At 43.0% G+C, this 17434-nt stretch overlaps 1 protein-coding gene across 1 annotated transcript in view; it reads left to right on the top strand.

The window, feature by feature from the left end:
• setbp1 (SET binding protein 1) overlaps positions 1-17434 on the top strand; it is a 56500-nt gene that overhangs the window by 12465 nt on the left and 26601 nt on the right. The window contains exon 2 of the mRNA XM_023344102.1: positions 4936-5532. Coding sequence (XP_023199870.1) covers positions 5098-5532 — 435 coding nt within the window. The 5' untranslated portion in view covers positions 4936-5097. The remainder of the gene's footprint in view (positions 1-4935; positions 5533-17434) is intronic.

Here is a 17434-nt window from a genome sequence, read left to right as displayed (position 1 = left end):
GAAATAAAAGTTCTGAGTAATCTGTAGCCTTGAATCTGAAGAGTAAAACTTATGCATCAAGCAATTAAGCATTTGATTTATTTATTCATTAAAAGAAGAAACCTTCTCTGAAATGGTTTTTCTTCTCCCTGCTGTGAGCATCCATAATTCTTATTGTGGTGCAGAGCCTTTTGATTACGGCTTCCTCTTGCTTTTCGTTTTTTTTAATAGTATCAGTTTCAGAGCTAAACTGGAGGTGGTGGTAGTTTAGCACCAGTTCTTTCTGTTTGAGCTGCATAAAAACATTGACTCCATCAATGTCAGTGTTTATATGTTGATATGTCATGCTTGACGGCAGCAAATCTTGAAGTTAACTTGAAGGTGATGTTAAAGAGTCCAGTCACCAATTAAAATGTTATCATTGTGTATAACTACTGTTGAGAGCAGAGGCCTGTAATGGACAGGTGACCTGTCCAGGGTGTAACCCTCCTCTTCCCCAAAGTCTACTGGAAGTAGGCAATTATCAATCCAGGTTTTTATTGTTATATTGAAACAAAAGGAGAATGATTAGAATTCACATTATCTTTAGATTGTGATATCAGTGTTTAGTGCAGTTAGCATTGCCAGATCTGCTCTCTGTGTTTAGCTGAGAGAATTTCCTTGATTTAACTCCAAAATGCTGCCACTTTTTCTAAATCTTGCATGTTCATTAACAGACAGGGGCTGAAAGCTCCAAAAGATGAAACAGAGCAAATGATCTGTACTCTGTTCGACCTCCCTGTTGTATTTTTTCCCTCGGTCACCGCTTGAATGAACCACAGACTCCTCACAGCATGCTTTAGAAAATACATTTTAAAATGGCTTTACTAAAGTGCATTTTTAACACCTGAAAATTGTTAGCTTTGAATCTTCTTCACACAGTAGCAGAATCCACATAAAAGAGCTGTTTTAGCGTCATCTGGTTGCACTTATTGTTTAGCTTTCATTTATTGATAGAGATCAGCTTTTTGAGTTCTTGGCCAGCCACAGCTGACAGTTGATCAATTCTTGTTGCTAGGCAGTTTCTCTCTGCATCGCTGCTCCTAGTGTTTGTTGAAATATCAACATTTATGCACTGAATGGTTTTGCATAGGGTGACAGTCATAGTTTCACTTTTTAATGAATCTTTAAATGTTTGGCAGCTCTGTTGATGAGAACTCTTTCACTTGATATATCCTGCTTAAAGTAGCTTTTCTAAATCAACTTTCAGCTTAACTTTATAACACTCTGCTTTTTTAAGCAGGGTTTACAAATTAGAGTGGATCTATAAATTAAGACATTGACTTCGAGGAGAAAAACACAAGCACCATGACCAATGTAAGATGACTCCCCTTGATCCTTTACAGAAAAGTTATAGATCATTTTGCTCTCAGGCTGTGCGAAATAAAACCAATTCTTCAGGACTTTTCCTGTTTTCATAAGTGACTCTTATAGAAAGGCTTTGGTAGAAATGTCTACTCCATGCTTATTGAAGCTTTTCACGCTTGTTTGCTGATAGTTTCTGCCACCTTTCCCTTTTAAATCTCTCTTCAGGTTCAGATTTGGTTGTGTCTGAGGTTGTTATGCTGGTTAATGAAAACGGTTCTACTCTTTATTATTTTTTATTGGATGTTTAGTTGAAAAGGGATTCAGTAAGTTTTGGTCTTAATCAATCATTTTTGACTTTGAGAAACAAAGTTTTCAATGTAATTTTACAAAAAAAATAATTCGAAGCTGCATGGTGGTAAAACGGACCTGAATTCTTTTTTTGTTCTTTCTGTGCACGCCTGGTTCTGTCTGGATTTCTCCCACAGTCCAAAACATTACTGTTAGGTTAAATGGGTATTTTTAGCTATACCAACCACTCAAAGTGCTTTACATTAGAGCCCCATTGACAAAAATCACTACTGTGTCACACATTCATACCCATGCATGCAGATCAGGCCACTTGGTTAGAAGTCCTTTGCCCAGAGACACACCAACATGTGACTGTAGGACGCTGGATCTGAACCCACACACTTAGGATTCAAGACAACGATGCTTCTCATTGAGACACAATCAGCTAGCCTCTCTAAAATGCCCTGAAGTGTGTGCATGCTGGACTGGTTGTCCTGTGTGTCTCTGTGATGGACTGCCTGACTTACAACTGGAGACAGATGTGCTTCAAGGCAGCACAGTTATAAAACAATTGAACAAGTCTGTGATGTTAAAAACCTGCGACCATTATTAGTCGTTAAAATCAACATTTCATACTATTGCCTTGTGATATCTGGGGATTTAAATATATTTAGCACTCTGATGCTTTCAGAAAGCTTGTCTCTTTTCCCTCTTTTTACACTGAAAAATGATTGTTGTTTAATAACTTAGTGTTTCTTAAAAAAAGCAGTGTTGTTCTATAGGCACAGTAGAAACACTTTGGACTTTTTTTAAGCTTCACAGTATATTACTAATCAAATAAGGAAAAGCACATTTAATGTTAAAGTACATCTTAACATTAAAACCACTGTTCTCTAATTTTCCAAAACCATATCAGGAAAGCTTATAAGTGGTTTCAGTCTAGAGAAGTAAAGTTTTTTTTTTAAGATTTTCAACTTTAAAACAGCACAGACAGTTAATCTCTGCTTTAAATGAAATCCCTGAATTATGATATTTATTCCTAAGAGCTTGTGTTATGGAGGTTTCTTGGGTATTGTGATGGTGAGGATTTATTTTTTACTCTTGCTCAGACAAAGCACACTGAGAAAACTCATCCAGATAATGCTAAGCTTAGGATCTCAAGGCGTAATAGCAGAGAGGAAAGTTTCTGGTTTGGGAACGTCAGGGTTTTACCCGACCTGTTTCAGGATAGCAGTCAGCTCCCAAAGTCTGGGGCTGGTCTGGTTCTTGAACGGAAGAGGTCAATGAGGTCAATGCTGTCCTTATCTTGGCGTCTTGTTCTCAAGTGATCATGGGGTGGAAGGTGGGATAGCAACCATAGCGGTCTCTTCAATCTGTTAGCAAAAAGCTCTGAATTTACAGATTTATATATATATTGAGACTCACCGATGGTCATTAGTAAGCTTGTCACCATAAGGAATAAATCAATTAATCACGTGGTGAATTAAAACGAGCTCGATCATTTCCATTTGTATGATTGTTTATCTTTCTCTTGTCTCTTTCTCTCTTTTTACCAAAAACTGGATGACAAAGAGCTTCACTCCGGTTTGTTGATCTCAATTAGCTCGTTTTTCAAAGGGCAATGTTGTTTACAGAAACTTCAGTGTCTGTTTTTATTCGTTGTTTTGATTGTTTTATTTATTTTGATATTTAAAATGTCTTCCAGTTCCAGTATTAAATGTTCGTTAGAAATTAAAGCTCACTGATCTTTGAGAGCGCGTACTTGCATTGTTATGCCCATATCCTTTTATTACTTAAAAATTGATATTATCGTTTATTACTATAATTAATGGGACAGTTTGTCATCCAGCAGAATTTGTTGTCATGACAGGCCTATTCATGAGATGAGAACAAGTGGCTGAAATGGGCCTCCCTTGTGGGATGGCTTGACTCACCTTTAGAGATGGAGAGAGGAGCTCTCCTCCTGGTGGTTATGGCAGCTGATCAGGACGCCTCCTGGGTTTCTCTCTTTGGAAGTTTCTCTGCATGTGCAACTGGGAGGAGACTCTGGGGAAGACCCAGAGCCCACTGCAGGGACTGTGCATCCCTTGTGGCCTGGATTTGCCTTGGGAACCGTCAGAAGGAGCTGGAGAGTGACGCTGGGAGATAGATGTCTGGGATTCCCATCCTGGACGTTTTCCCCCCCATTACCTGATGTGGGATGGATGGATGGATGGATGGATGGTGTATTCCAGCAGTAACCCTCATAGTGTGTAATCCTGAATAGGGGTTGAGGATGTTTTCTTTTGGCTGCTTGCTGTGAACACTGAGGTCTTTATGTGTCTCCAGCGAGCAGCAAAGCTCCTACTTGAGTCATGTTTGCAGACCGTGGTCCAGTCCGGGTTCACATCAGTGTAAATGGTGCCAGACTCAACTCAGCATGTGAGACAGCATTCCCCACTTCCACTCAGTCCTGCCTCATGTCATATTGACTGATGGGATTCCCTGGAGCTGTAGTAAGAACTGTAGTCTAGTGTTTGTTTTGGTTGCTTTCTGTTTATGCCTCGGCGTATTTGGCCTGTGTAAGTATGTGCGTGCGTGATAGTGATGACAATGTGCATGCACGTATACAATGATCCGATGCTAAAATCCTTAATCTTGTGAGAAATTCTCCTCTTCTAAATAGCGGTGTCTGTGCAGCCTGCTCCATGACAGCAACACTGTCATTTGGATGTGTATTTATGTGCATAACGGGTTTTTAATGCATGTGTGCAGCAATGCTGCTATGTGAGTGTGTAAAACAGTTCAGACGCTGGTTTTTCCAGACCAGCTCGTAAACCACATCTGGGGAAGGAATTTAGATTCCTTTTCTCCTTCTTTCTCTGCTGGCATTTGCTTCTCCCCCTCCACGGCAAGACTCCGTCCCTCTGCCCCCCTGCTTTGGATTTAAAGCAGAAAGTCATTTTTGTTCATATTTTCTGCCCTGTGTCCTCAGGATAACTTGAGCCTGGCTCTAGAGCAGAGAAGAGGAATGTTTTATTTGAAATTGATCATGCGCACCAGCACTGCTCTGCTTCAGATCTGCTGGAAACGATGAAGGCAGCTACTGAGACAACACTACAAAAGTGAAAAATCAGTTTATGTGAAATTCAAAATGCAAATCAGAGTCTGGCAGCATGCCTCCGCAGCTCTGTGATGATCCTGTCTGTCTGCGAGTTCAACAGGCTGCCAGTGAGGCTGTTGACAGCGTGCAAGCCTGTGCTGAGAGGTTGTACGCGAACAGAAGATGCAGAGCTCCTTTTCTCCCTCTAATCGTGTTCTTCCCCTGCTCTTCTCTCACAGATTGTCCCTGGCTTCGCTGCGTTCCTGTGGGACAACAGACGCAGTACCAGTAGCTGACTGACAGCAGCAAGCAGCCCACCAGACCCCTGCGCTGAGTCTTCCCATTGGCCGACTGCCAGAGCTTCGCCCCCCCCATCCTGACTGGCTCTGGCGGGAGTGTGGATGGAGCCGAGGGACCTGGTTGGCTCAGCCCGACCCAAAGAGGCGGACCTTCGGGGAGGCAGGGCAGGGCCCAGCGAGGAGCATCAACTGGCGGCGGGAGGCGCCGGGCCGGTGCACGGCGATGACGTGATTAACGGCGCTGCCAGTGAGGGGGAGGGGCTGGAGGAGCAAGGGGAGGGGCTTATGGAGGAGCAGGAGTTCTCCATCAAGGAAGCGAGTTTCCAGGAGGGAAGTCTCAAGTTGAAGATCCAGACCACCAAGCGCACCAAGAAGCCGCCCAAGAGCCTCGAGAACTATATTTGCCCGCCAGAGATCAGGATGACCATCCGACCTCCGGCTGGAGAGGGCAAAGGGGGGCGACAAGGGCGGACAGGAGGCGGGGCAGGAGCAGGGCGGGGCCCCAAGGACGAAGAACGAGGTCCCCCGAGAAAAAGGGTAAGTCCCCCCCTTTTCTTCCTGCTTCTTCTTTACTCACTTAGAGTCAGTAATAAATCACCAGGTAGGCTACGCTGTGTACGCTTTATGGGGTTTAAGTGAAAAACACACTTCTGTCCACCCTAACATCTCAATCCGTAGCTTTTGTTGATCGTCGCCTCCAGCTACGTTTACAAAGAGTCAAAGTTTGCTGTAACTGAAACCAGTCTGACTGAGATCACACAGTAACACACACACACAGCAGCTGAGAATAGGGCTGACACAAGCAAGTGACAGCTGGTGTCTGCCCTCTCCATTTGTGGTCATAGACTCGGAGACCTCTCCAGTCCCCTCCACTCACCACTTGTTTCCTTTCCTCTCCTATTCCCTCCTTTAATGAAATCAGCCTTTGTGGGTCACAGCCTTCACCTCCTCCTCCCCCGCCGCCTCCCATCACTCTTCCCACACTATACTGGTTTCTGGTGTATGTGACACTGTGTATGTACAAGTCCTTGGGGGAATCTAGTGTTTGCGGGCTGTGTTGACCTACACGGTGCTGTGTGTGTGTCCAAACCTGACAGCCATCTCTGCGGCGTTGAGCGCGACAGGCCCAGCAGGACTAACGGTGTCATGTTGTCAACATGCTGCAGAGTCGTGTTCTGCTCTGTTGTTTGCGCTCCAACTCAAGTGGCTCACAAGGTAAAAGAGGCCCTCGGTAGGCGTCTGAACCGGCTTCCTCTCACACACTTTGAGGCGCTTCATTGGTCGACACAGTCGCATCAGCAGTTGGAACGTTGGAAGAAATGTTTATCAAGACTTTGAGAAATGCAAAAGCACTCGCACCCCTTAAACTTTTGCAACCCAAAACTTTAACGATTTCAAGACATGTTTGCGTAATTGAGAGGTGAAAGGAAAGAAGTACATGGCTTTCAAACTGTTTAACGTGTCATATTGTGGAGCCCCCTTTTGCTTCAGTCACAACTGAACTTTGTTTCTTTTGGGTTTTTAAATACAGAAACTGAACATTTCTGCTCAAGCTGGGTCAGACTGCATGGAGAGAGTCTGTGAACACAAGTTTTTAAGAAGTTTTTAAAGTACATTTGAATTTAAAAAGAGCAGAGCATGTATACATAAACTTTTTCTTTATATATCGGATTTTTTTAAAGTGAATTTTTCTTCAGTTTACAGCTTTGTGCTGTTTTTCTTGGTGTATCTCATAAAATCTAAATAAAACCCATTAATGTTTGTGGTTTAAAAGTGACCTTTGACCTTTATGCACCCATTTGCTCTGAGCAGCAGGGCCAGCTTTTTTGTCCCTGCTTAAACAGCAATCCCCACAGTATCATTCTGCTACCACCGTGTTTCATGAAGGTCATTATCTGTAACTCTTGCTTGCCCTTAGTTGTAGCAAGCTTCTTTTTGCCATTCTTCTATAAAGGCCCGAAGTGAGTGTGCATGACAGTAGCTGTCCAGTAAACCTTCCTGCTGTCTTAGTTTGGTTTATGTGCTGCTGCTAGATTTATTTCTTTTTTTTTTTTAGCTGATCGTAAATCTTTGCAATTAATGTAAGCGGAGAGTCGTGCAAAGATGGAAGGAAACATCGTAGCGTGTTCATGTTTATTAACTTTTTTAAACATTTGGAACGTTTGCTTGGAAATAATCAAAATGTGGTTTTTGATTTGAAGCTGGCAGAGAAAGCTTATCCATCTCCACAGCCAGAGTTCCTGATGGTTTTCTCTTGGACTCGTCGTCTAACCACACAGTAAACCTTCTGACCTGCCTGTGAGATTGTTCAGGCAGGAAAATAAAAAAGCGTGACAAGATATGCGTAGCACGGACGAACGTCAGTGTTTATCTCCGTTAGTAAGCACGGTGGGCTGAGCCTCGCTTTCTGAAGCCCGGGCAGCCGCTCATAATCCAGCGCCATCAGCCCCCTAATTAGGAAGCCCGCCGGTTGGCGATGATTGACAGATTGTTGTCATAGTGACGGCTCTGAAACGCCGGTGTCTTCTGAGCTTTGTTGAGGGGAGGGGAGAACGTGTTGGTGTTGGTTCAGATCGGTTTCAACCCTTCATCCCCACCCGCTCCGTCCTCCAATTACCAACACCCTCCCACCCCTCGTCCCCCCAGCCCCTCGCCTCACGTCGTCTGCCTGCATCCACCCATCACCTGCCACCCCAGGCAGGCTCACTGGAGAGGAACGGGTTAAAGAGACTCTCTCTCTCTGTCTCTCTCTCTGCATGCCTGGATATGTGTGTGTGTCGAGGTTAAATACTCTCTTTGTGGTGTACGGGAGGCTGTGTGTCAGAAGGGGAGGGGAAGTGAGGTGGAGAGCAGATGGACAGCCTCTCCACTCGCTCTTGTATTGTGTCCGCAGCTACTTCTTTTTCCCGCTCTCCCTCTTTATTTCTTTTAGCCATCTCTCTTTCCACACTTGTCCCTGCCATTTTTTTCTTCCCTCGCATCTTCCACTTTTTCCGTCACTCTTTTCAGCCCCTACCAGATGGCAGCACGGGGCAGCGGCGGCAGAGCAGGAGAAGGGGAAGGGGGTTGTGGAAAGAGGAGGAGAAAGGAGGTGGAGGTCAGGCATATGGAGAGCCTGGTTAAGGGGCCCCCTCAGAGGGAGCGTGTTTGTGCGTGCGGTAGTGCGGTGAATACGGGAGGGGGCTGAGGGAGGATACAATAGAAATCCATTAAGAAGGAGATTTGCCTCTAATAGACAGAGAACGGGAGAGACGGCCGGCCTGATTAGAAGCTAAGCATGTAGGAAGAGATGAAAACGGTGCCTTTTTTTATAAGTTATTTTCTTGTGTGGTGTCACCCAGTCAAAGAAGGTGAGATGATTTAAATAGGGATTATATAATTAATACCTTTGACAGTAAATTAAAGATCAGAAAACATGCATGTGCAGACTGGGAAACCTAAATATCAGGTGTGTAAAGACAGCGTGAACTCTTTCATATGAAGTCCTATCCGGTTTCTGTCAGCACGTGACTTCATCTGATGAAGTAAGTGTAAGCTGCTATTATGACCTCCGGGTTTGAGGGTGAGTGCTTTAAGCGTCACACCTTGTTCTACCTCTAACGAAAACTCTTAGGAAAAATCTTTAGAATTTCGTTGAGTGTTGACAGTCTGCTAACGATCATCATCAGGCGAGCCAACGACACATTAAAGAAGCTTCAACCACTTCTAAATCGTTCATGTGGCATTTATAGTATTCAGTAGAACAAAAAAAATAGAACTATGCCATATGAGACTGATTGTAAGCACTGTGAGAATGCCACGACTGGCTAACTGTTAGCAGCCAATGTCATAAAAAGGACTATATCGTTTGATCAACTATAGTTCAAAATATAAATGTGAACATCGTAAGGGTGCAACGAGACATTAAAGTGAGTGCTTTAAGCTCGACACCCGGCTTGAGACTCTTAGTTTGAAGTAAGAGCGAAGGAAGTTTATGAGTTGCATTGTTGTTTTGATACTCTCAACTACTGTCATCAGTCATTAAATGTCACCAATCCAATTTTAAATTGAGGTACTTGGTATAAAAAGGAAGAAACTGTGACAAACCATATATGAGGGATTTGTAAACACTGGGAGAATAAAATGGTTGACTAACTACTTGAACGTAATAAGACGTCTAGCTTAAGATGTTAAATTTTAGTGCATAGAAGCTCTTTAAACACCTTTTCAGTAATTCTGCTTCGAATAAAGAACTTTGTTTATTAAAGTTCTTTAGTAAACACAGCACCACCAGTGCAAAAAGTTAGTCTAGAGCCGTGGCACCATGTTTTATTACTGGTGTAGATTCTTATTCTGAAGAAAGCAAAGAAGAACTTCTTGGGTTTCCCTGCTTAGTTCACAGTCATTCACAGTTAGGGGCTCAGAATTAGACAAGAATAACAAAAAGAGCCCTGCTCAGAACTTTGTAGCGAATTTCTAATTTTTTTTGTAGATTTTTGATCTACCGATGCTGACTCTAACTGGTTAAATACATCTGTATATGTTGATAGACCAGCAAATCTATGAAAAAAAGCATGACTTATAGTGTGGGTTTTCAAACCTTCACTCTTACTTGTGATAAACAAAAAATGATGATTGTGAATCCAATTTAATGCTTAGTTGTGTCTAGTTAGCTGGATGCAATGTTACATCCCTATTACTTATTATTCTCAATATGTTAACGTTTCACATCAAGTATACCTAACACACCATTTTACTTCAGCTTCCAATTTCCAAACAGTGTTTCTTCTGTAGCAATTTGCTAAATGTGGAAGAGATGTGGTTTTGTATCTCTTCATCTCAAGAAATACACGTAATTTTACAGCTATCAGTAATAACAGTTGAGCATTATTTGCTTTTTACAATAAACGATTCTATTAGTCAGAGGATTATGAAAGAGGGAGCGCAGAAAGGGGAGGTGCAAAGGGGGTAATTTCCTTTTTTTAAAAGGGAATCTCACTCTTCTATCATCTTCATAGCAGGCATCCATAACCAGAGGCTTCATAGAGCGAGCGTGCCGTGTCAGGGGACGGGGCCCACATTAACGCAGTATGATGGGCTCCCCTTCTCTGTCTCCAGCTGACATCACACACATGCTGGATGTCCTCTCGCACGCAGCTCTTTGTCTGGCCCACGCCGTGTGCGCTCAGAAGATGAATGTGTGTGATTTAATAGATCGGATCCCGGGTCAACCGCTGCATCACTCCTACGGACATGGAGGAGGCTCGTGCAGCCGCGCACATGCAGGCACACAGTTTGCAGGTTTGATGCCATCACTTGGCAGAAGCTACCTAAAGAGCATTTGCTGCTTTTTGCTCTCAGAGAGAAACACATACACACACACAAATCATGCTGAGCGGTGATTGCAGTCAGAGGGAGTGTTTTCCTGGTTATCTGTCCAGTTCCCTGGACGTGCCAAATGTGGCTCTTAATCCATTTTGCTATCTGTGGGGAAAGATAAGCCAGAGCTTTTTCAGGAGTCTGGGCCAGGCTGTCTGTGTTGTTGCTGTTGGGGTGTGTGTGCGTGTGTGGGTGTGTTAGTGGATGCATCCGAAAGCTTGACGCTAAATACACACTTATCTTGTCTTGACAGCCCCTCTGCTTGGTGGTCCTACTGCCTGTGTGTGTGCGCGTGTGTGTTGTTGCTTGGTGGTCTTCTCCCAGCAGTGTTTGGGATTATTATGTGTTAGTCAAGTGCATGCAGGGAAATTAATGCTGTCACAGTCGCAACGCCAAGTGTGTGTACACGCAATACGTGCACGTGTGTGCGCAGGGAATGCTTGGACGTTTGATGTGGATGTTGTTTTTCTTATTTCTGTCGGAGATGGCAGTTGGTGACCTGAGGGACTTGATGAGCTCATAAAAGCAGCAGCGTCTGTGTCAGCTTGCGTGTGTGTGTACGTGTGTGGGCGTGTGATACATCATGCTTTGCCCACAGAGAGCAATCCATGATTGATTTATGCATATGTATAAATATAAAATGATCACCTCTGCTGTGGTCTGACCCTCCGGCCCATTGACTGTTTCTGGTGTCTGTCCGTTTGGTTAAAAGCCCCAAATTGTTCATTTAGATGTTTTTGGTGTGTGGATGCTTGCTGTCAGTGTTTGCAGCCTTTGAGTCTCTGATCTGGGAAAGCTTTAAGGGGCGTCTCCCTTTAGTGATTGGGGGATGGTAGATGTGAATGTGTTTGTGTGCATGTGAGCTAGAGGGGGGTAGTGGGGGTGAGTGATTTAGCACCACGGAAACACCAGCTGTCCATCTGTGTCTGACCCCCATGCACACACACCAGCACACCCCCACGCACACCCCCACACACACATATCGCATCTAACCTCTGATCTGCTTCTCGGTATCTCCAAAATCTGCAGAAAGTCCAGTCAAAATACAATCTGTTCACTTGTCTTTCACTCGCCAATCACATCCACAAGGTTTTCCTCTCTAAAATCTATTTCCTGGAGATCCGCACTAACCTTGGTCACAGGTTTTGCTTTTCAAAACTAGACCTGGCCCCAGAGGAGAATCTCATAATATCTTAATGCTAAATTATGATGCTAACTATACCGAAATATGTCTGGTGTAATATATAACCTATGTAAAACAAAGTACTGATAGTGTTGCCTGCACCATGTATTTGTTATGTTTCAGAAACATATTTAGGCCGAGAATGCACAAGCAAAGCATGAGACCCCAGTCTCAGTTCAGTATTCAGGGATTCGCCTATTTATAGATTCAAATTATTTTTGGAAAATTCACCCATTTGCAAATATTTTTTCTGAAATATTTGAAAGTGAATTCAGCTCAGGAAGTAGAAATAGCTACGTGCAACACTACTTTACATGCTATTGGGTGGTGTTTGCCAAACAGCCAATCCAGGCGTAACATTGATGTTCTTTGGTGCTCCTTGCCTGCACCTTCAAAGAGTTGACATAAGAAAGACTCTAGATATTAGTTGCTATGGCAGTGCTAAGACTGAGCACATTAATTCATAGTACAGTTTAATTGGTGCTTGAATTATTAAAATGTAGAGTTACAGGGATCAATGAAAAACAATATGGGTCGTCTCCAGTACTGGCGGATGTCTGTGGTCTCTTCTATTGTAGTTTTCAAGTATTTTTGTACAGATCATCATCTATATCTCTCTTTCTTAGCCTGGCTAACTGAGCAGCTAAATATCACAGGGGCATTCTTTCAATTTTAAAAATGTCAAAACAATATGGTTTTGTTCATTTCAGAAAGGTTTGATAATATTGTTTTTGCGGGAGTTTGAATGGTTATCCCTGGTTTGTTTTAAAGTCAAAGACATTAGTTCCACGTTGAAATGTTACATAGTTTTGTTTTGAATTTCTGTATGAAAACCATGATAACGTGAAACTGTGAGAGTCTCGTATCGTCCTACGCCTAATTGAGAATGATGATGACCCCAAACAGTGGCAAGTCCTCACATAACGATGCGTTCGATGATTAATGACTCTAGAATATGAGTAATGATCATAAACTCAAACACACAAACATACTCACGCTGCAAGGTTGACTGAATGAGGTCTGCAGCAGCGCTCTAACTGCTTTGGATTTATAATGAATGACTGAATGAATGCATGGTTAGTAATGGTGAACACACACACACAGAGCCACACAAAGAAGTGCTGGAGGGGAAGCAGAAGAAGAGGTGAACTTTGACCCTGCTGGACATTCAAAAGCAGAGGTGATAGCTGAGCTCCAGCCTGTGTGTTTGTGTGTGTGTGTCTGCTGTATTGTTGTTTGTACGATTGGGTCAGGGTTGAGACAACTGGAGTCTGGCCTTTGCTTTCTTACCCTCAGGGCTGGATTTGATGCCTGTCTGTCGGCGTGTGTGTGGTTGTGCTGACCATTTGGTGGGAACTGTAGCTAATTTCTCAATCAGACACACACACATACCATCTTCTCACTTGGTCTCAAAAGGTCAAGCCTTATTCTTTCTCTATTGTGTCCGGGTCCCAGTAGGTCTCTCTTCCTCCTCCGGCAGATGCAGACTTGCTATAAAAGCCGGTCCGGCTTTAGGTGCGTTTTTTAATAAAGACCTGAGGCGTTCGCTCTCTCGCATTTAAAGAAATGCTAATGGCTCTGTGACAAATCAGCTCGTTGTGCTGAGACGTTCTGAGACCTGCTGTGTTGACAGGTCGGTGCTGGGACGTTTTTCGGGATGTGTGTGGGAGCACAACACACTGGACCGATGCTGAGCGATTCTGGCTTTTGATTCTGGCGATTCAGCCTGATTCACATCACTGAGGGACAATGTGGAGGGCGACCTTGTTTCATATTCTCTGTGGTCATAGATAACGTTGAGTCATACCATCTTGAACTTGTGGGGCCACTTCATTATCTTCATCAAGCCTCTGTGGTTGGTCAGTGAGTGGGTGTGTGTGCATGTGAGGGAGGAAAGGGGCGGCGTGTGGAGATCCAGCAGGAATTGGTGCTGGGAGAGCAGGAAACGGCTGCGGATTCAAAGGAGAAAGAGAAGCAAGTGCTGAGTATCGACTTTCACTAAGTCCCACTACAAGCGCTTGTCAGTGAAATCTGATGGCACCATCAGCTGTCTGGAGCACGCCTGTGTGTGTCTCAGTGTGTGTGTGTTTCTAAATCACTGAAAGAAAAGACGTTAAAGTGTCCGAAATCTAACGACAAGGTCCTGAAATCAAATTGTCTCCAGAAATAGATGCATGGTGTGTCAGAGTGAAAGTGTTACAGCAAAACATACAAAGGAGTGGTATTGAGGACATTTTGTTTGTAGGACAAACCCTAAGTGGGCAGGTTGTTGGTGTCTGTTGTTGCAATGTGTTCAACTTGTTTTCAGTCTGCAGAAGGCTTTTTAGTAATAAAACGATCTTAGGTCTCTCCAAGCGTTTCTTTCTTCTTCTTTTTTTTCCAGAAACGTGTGCACTTATTGATATGTTTTTCAGGATACTTAATATCTGACAGAAATAGCCATCTGTACCAAAGAACTTGCTTCAGACATTGTTTTCACTCATTAATCCAAACTTTCTCCTAAAGATTTCATAATTTTTGTACAGTTAATCCTTGCACTCTGGGATCAAAGCAAGCCCACAACATGATACCACCTCCACCTTGCTTGACTGCTTACAGCACCATTCCTTCCTTCTTCCTTCCTTTCTTTTGATCCAAGCTAGTTTGGCCCTCAAAACTATTTCAAAATAAAAAAAATTCTTGTATACATTTAATATTTGTGTGACTTTAATGTTACTTTTATGAATCTATGGGCTAACCAGAGATCTGTGGCAAATTTCCAATGTTTGTGCAGCTTTGACCCGTGGATACACTTTGCAATAAGTTTTTAAGATCTATGATCTCTATACATATGTATTGATATGTTGCACACGTAGGAACAACTTTCAGAATATTTCACTGTCCTAAAAAGTTGATATTTGTTATATCAGAAACAGAGGAGATGTCACACCATGTGTGTGAATTAACAGGTTTTGTTGTTTCAAAACAAAGATAAAAACAATTTGAGGTTGACATTTTAAACTGTATTTATTGTTCTATATTAGCATTGATTATAAACATTGTCTGCTTTTCTTGTAGAGTGTAGATCTTTACCTATGTTGCTAAATCCGTCATGTTCTGTTCGGCTTAAATGGACAGGCGATGTATCTCTGTCAAAAATGCTTCTGACTTGTGAGTTAGAGCTGGATTTGATCGATTTATGACATTTTCTGTTTTTGAAGATTTAATTTATGAAAAATCACTTTTTTCACCATTGCACTAGTTGGGTTTCTGAACTTCTGAGTGATATCGGCCCACCCAGGACCTTCCATCTCGTTTTACAAGCACGTTTTACAGCTTGAACTTATTTGGACTTTGAATTCAGGTCAACTCCCAGAGGGGAAGATTGAAATAAAAGCAAGTTTTTGAAAATATTTTAGGTAATTTGTAATTTATTTTTAAGAAAACAAAGGGAGAGGGGAAAAATTCTGATTAAAATCAGAAATTGTATTTAGTATGAAAAAAATCAGATTTTATTTTGAATCGATTTTATTTTGGCTACGTTGGCCATGTTGGGCGCGTCATCCGATTTAATTTTTAAACATTTCAGCGAAATATTTAATATTCACTGACGGGATGAAAATGGACTTTTTGGGTTTCATACAAGTCAGGACAAGGATCGTTCCAATCAATAGCTAATTTCCATGCGTATCTCTTTGATAAGTTATTACTTATCAATTTGCATGTAAACATTTAGATTATTTAGATTCTTTTTAAGTCTGTAGATAATTGATAACAGAGAGGGACTTTCTGGCTTTCTCTTTTATAAAACGTAACTGTGTTATAACCATAACTTACACTTAACACCATATTATTGCTCCACATGTCTTCTCTCCAGGCTCTGTGAAGTACTACTGCTGTAGTTTGGCTGCATATTTATGCTCTGTCTCTTAAGTGTGGATCCCAGCATGAATAGGACGTGTCTGTCTGTCCTTATGTCTGAGTGTCTGTCCCTGGGCACGGCTTAGACTAAACAAACAGCAGTGTTTATGAAGCAGAGAAGAAGCCACGAGGGTTTTCTGTTTGCTGCTTCATTTCAAGACACAGACATCTCCACGCCTGTGCGCACACACACACAGCCACGGCTGCAGCTCCTCCTGCGTTTCTCTGCCCTGTTCTGTTGCGATTTTTTTCACCTTCTGCTTTTTTCCCCCTCCAGTTCAGTGTCTCCTTCTCAGTCGGTCTCTTTTGGACCAAACCGCTCAGTGAAATATTCGTCCGCTCTCAGACCGAGAGGAATGCCACTCCGTGTGACCTCTCACCCACTGCGAGGAGGGGGTGTTGGTTTGGACGAGGGAGCGAGGGGGCAGCTGCAGTCATGTGCCCGGGTCTGGAGAGAAACACGCAGGCACGCATACACAGACATTTCTGAAATCATGTACACACACTTTAATTCCTGCAGTCTGCTAAGCCTTGGCCCAGCTCTGTACCTGCAGCTCTCCTTCACCCGTGTCTCTTTGTGGCTGCTGGAAGTGTATGATGCTTCACTTTGGTCTGCGTGCGTGTCTGTGAACACACGAGTGGAGTGCAGCCTCGCACAAAGGCATTATTGTTGGTAAGAGGGGGCCTAAGGGGAGGCAGGCAGCCTGATTGGTTAAGACTATTGTGTCTCACTTTTCCCATTCTCCCTGTCACTGAGGATGTCATTACAGTGCCTCTCTGACTCTCTCCCTCTTCCTGCTGCTGGCAAGCTGAAGATCATGTAAGGACACAAGATGATCAAGGAAGAAACTGTCTGCTCACAACTGCAAAACTTCAAAGGTGGACAGAAGAGTCTGAGACACATTTAGGGGTTGTTAAACCAGGGATTGTGCTGGAGCCAAATCTAAACTGATCTAGTTTTCCACAACTGGAGACAGAGTATCCGTGCATCCATAAAAAGTCTTTAAAAGTCTTTAATTCTAAAAAAAAAAAGAGAGGCATGACTGTTTAATGTAGTTTTTCTTTTTGTCAAGCACAGTGGCCTGCAGACATCTTCATAGCGTTGTGTGACTGGCAACTTTTTTTGCGTCTATCATGGCATAAGTGCAAATTTATTGACTGGATGACGTTGGTCTTTGCCTTTGTGCGGAAAGCTTGGCACTTCGGGGTTAAAGCTGTAGAGAACCATATGCAGTGTGAGAAGCATAAAGCTGCTGCCAAGAGCCACAAACAAACCTCAGAAATTTCAGTTTTTTCTTTGCCCGATTGTAATGCAGAAAACTTTCCCAACCATCCCCTACATTTATAGTTTTTTCCGTCTTAAATTTCATTCAAGGTGGCACTAAAAAAAGGTCTTAAATTTGGGGCGTGCTGTGGAGGCGCAGGGGGTTAGCACGCCCCACGTTTGTAGGCCTTAGTCCTCGACGCGGACGTCGCGGGTTCGACTCCCGGTCCCGACGACCTTTACCGCATGTCTTCCCCCCTCTCCTCACCCTCCTTCCTGTCTGCCTACTGTAGAAAAAATACGAGCCACTAGCACCGCAAAAACTCTTCGGAGAAAAAAATGGGAAAAAAAGAAAAGTCTTAAATTTGACTCGCTGAAACCTGCAGATACCCTGTGGAAAGGCGCATCATCGTATCACTATAAATGACTCACCCAGTTCATGTTTGATCCTCCCAGGGAGGCAATTCAATGACACAAGTTATATTATTAACCTCAGTGTCCCTATAAAAAGATGCCCTAATGTCACCAACAGCATTATGTTCTTTTTATCCCAAAACAAGATCCAGTTCTAGATTTGTTTCATCCAGACTAAAATTAATTAATTTATGTTCATAGTTCAACACTTGAGCACTTTTAACTGAGGGACTCTGTTAATTTGGCTTTTTACACAACATTAAGTTAAGTTGCTGGTCTCCTAAAGCTACCCACAAGCTTCAGACGACATTGTTGGTTTT

Source organism: Xiphophorus maculatus, chromosome 12 (assembly GCF_002775205.1).
Source record: "Xiphophorus maculatus strain JP 163 A chromosome 12, X_maculatus-5.0-male, whole genome shotgun sequence".
NCBI classification, from domain to species: Eukaryota; Metazoa; Chordata; class Actinopteri; order Cyprinodontiformes; family Poeciliidae; genus Xiphophorus; species Xiphophorus maculatus.
This window is presented reverse-complemented; position numbering and strand designations above follow the sequence as displayed.